The sequence below is a fragment of the Mustela lutreola genome, chromosome 6 (assembly GCF_030435805.1).
Source record: "Mustela lutreola isolate mMusLut2 chromosome 6, mMusLut2.pri, whole genome shotgun sequence".
Taxonomy (NCBI): Eukaryota; Metazoa; Chordata; class Mammalia; order Carnivora; family Mustelidae; genus Mustela; species Mustela lutreola.
The window spans coordinates 115,676,925-115,678,513 of NC_081295.1; the positions used below are offsets into that span (position 1 = coordinate 115,676,925).

Genomic DNA, 1,589 nt, shown 5'->3' on the forward strand with positions numbered 1-1,589 from the left:
TTATGTGAGCAAAGATCGTTATGTCAACAGACAAAAAGGAAATTCATTCCTTTACTAGAATGGCACTACAAACTCACTTTTGCATCAAAATAAAGCAAGACATAGGAAAAAAAGAATGTTGAGATGTATGGATACGTGCTTCTCTTGAACTTTAGTAGCAGAAGCAGGACCGTTTCTCACAATGCTCCTGAAAATACTTGTGCAACAGGATGCTCCGGTGTCTGGGGCTCTGATGCACATGCCTTCAAGAATTCCTCAAGTTGTTTCATCTTCTCAGCTGAATAAGGAAAAATGCTTTCTGTTCCAGACTACTTCATCACTGAGGAGAGTATAGGGGAGGAGGGGAGGTCCTAGCAGCATCACTTCTCAGGTGGAGGTTCTGAATCTGAGGTATGGAAATAGTGGTGAAACCAGGCTGCGTGGGCAGTGACAGGCCTGAATGTGTTAGATCTCAGTTTACTTTCCCAGGGTCCCACTTGGGACTCTTCTCACAAAGGGACGCCCAGGGGCTGCACACAGAACACTAGCGTTAGGAAACTGCAAAAAGTTTTGGTAAGGCAATAAAGGAAGAAAGCCTGGTACAGCCAGGTGGTTCACCCACATGTAGGACTTTAGAGACCCTCACCTCGGGCACGAAGTTTCTGGTGCCAGGATGCCAGGCTCAGGAGCACGCTCTTCACCCGATTTTGTGCCCGGGGCCGTCCGAAGATGGTGATTTCAACTAAGTCCCCAGAGTTAACTATGTCCACCGTCAGCAGGACTTGGCTCATCCACTCCATTTCTGGAATTACGGCTCGGTCTGGGCCTACACAGAAAAAAAGAGACTCTGAGGGGAAGCATGGTCCAAGGTGAGTAGGAGCTAAATCTGAATGTTGGCCAGAGGAGGGAACAGCTGGAAGGTGGGCATCGTGGCGTCCAAGCTGCTCTGCCAATCCGGCAGAGACTGCTGAGAGTGGCTCTGCGGGGTCCCTCTCCTCTTGGACTGGAGGGGTCATACCACCAGCACCAGGGGGGTGGCTCACCGAAGATCGAGTCAGCCAGCCACGCCTCCAAGTAAAACACCAGTGGGTCTCTCAGGTCCTGCACAGGAAACCACCACGGCCGGGTGCGAATCCGCGGTGCTGGAAGTGGTGACCTGAGCAGTCTGCTCAGGGACTGGGCGGGCGTCCATTCGTCCCCCTGGGCCTTAGCAGCACCTGCGTCGTCGACCATGCTAGGTCCAGCAGCCCAAGCAGAGCAAGGGCCAGGAAGCGCCCACGGAAGTCCAGGGAGGCGCGAAGGCTGTGCCCCCTTTTACGGTTTCCGGCCAGCCCCGCCTCTTCCTGCGGCTCCTCGTCATGCGTTCCGGGTGAGCCGACCCAATGGACACCGGGAGACTTTCCTTGGTGGTGCGGGGAGCCAGCCCCCCGGGCTTCGACCCAGACCCAGACCCAGAGTTCATTTGCGTTTCGACCCGCTCTCAGAAGCTCTCCGTGATCGTTTCCGCCGCGTCAGGTATCACTTAGCCTCAAAAGTCCCTGCGCCGGCGCACAGCTGATTGGCAGCGTGGTCTGAGTGGCGGCCTCGTTGACCGGGACTCACTTCCCCTG

General features: G+C 55.0%; 1 protein-coding gene across 1 annotated transcript; it reads right to left on the reverse strand.

Annotated features, from left to right (window-relative positions):
- Window positions 1–1,312, reverse strand: OOEP (oocyte expressed protein). Its single transcript, XM_059176388.1, has 3 exons — window positions 1,023–1,312; window positions 626–805; window positions 1–277 (listed from the first exon to the last, which is right to left on the reverse strand). The coding sequence occupies exons 1-3, from the start codon at window positions 1,210–1,212 to the stop codon at window positions 177–179; spliced, it is 471 nt and encodes a 156-aa protein (XP_059032371.1). The 5' UTR covers window positions 1,213–1,312; the 3' UTR covers window positions 1–176.
- Window positions 1,313–1,589: the final 277 nt, after the last annotated feature.

Excerpts from the sequence above, each read along its gene's own strand:
- OOEP (XM_059176388.1), bottom strand. The coding sequence starts at position 1,212 with ATGGTCGACGACGCAGGTGCTGCTAAGGCCCAGGGGGACGAATGGACG. Across the intron at positions 806-1,022 it reads GCTGGCTGACTCGATCTTCG|GCCCAGACCGAGCCGTAATT; the intron begins GTGAGCCACCCC and ends TTTTCTGTGTAG. Across the intron at positions 278-625 it reads CCAGAAACTTCGTGCCCGAG|CTGAGAAGATGAAACAACTT; the intron begins GTGAGGGTCTCT and ends TTCCTTATTCAG.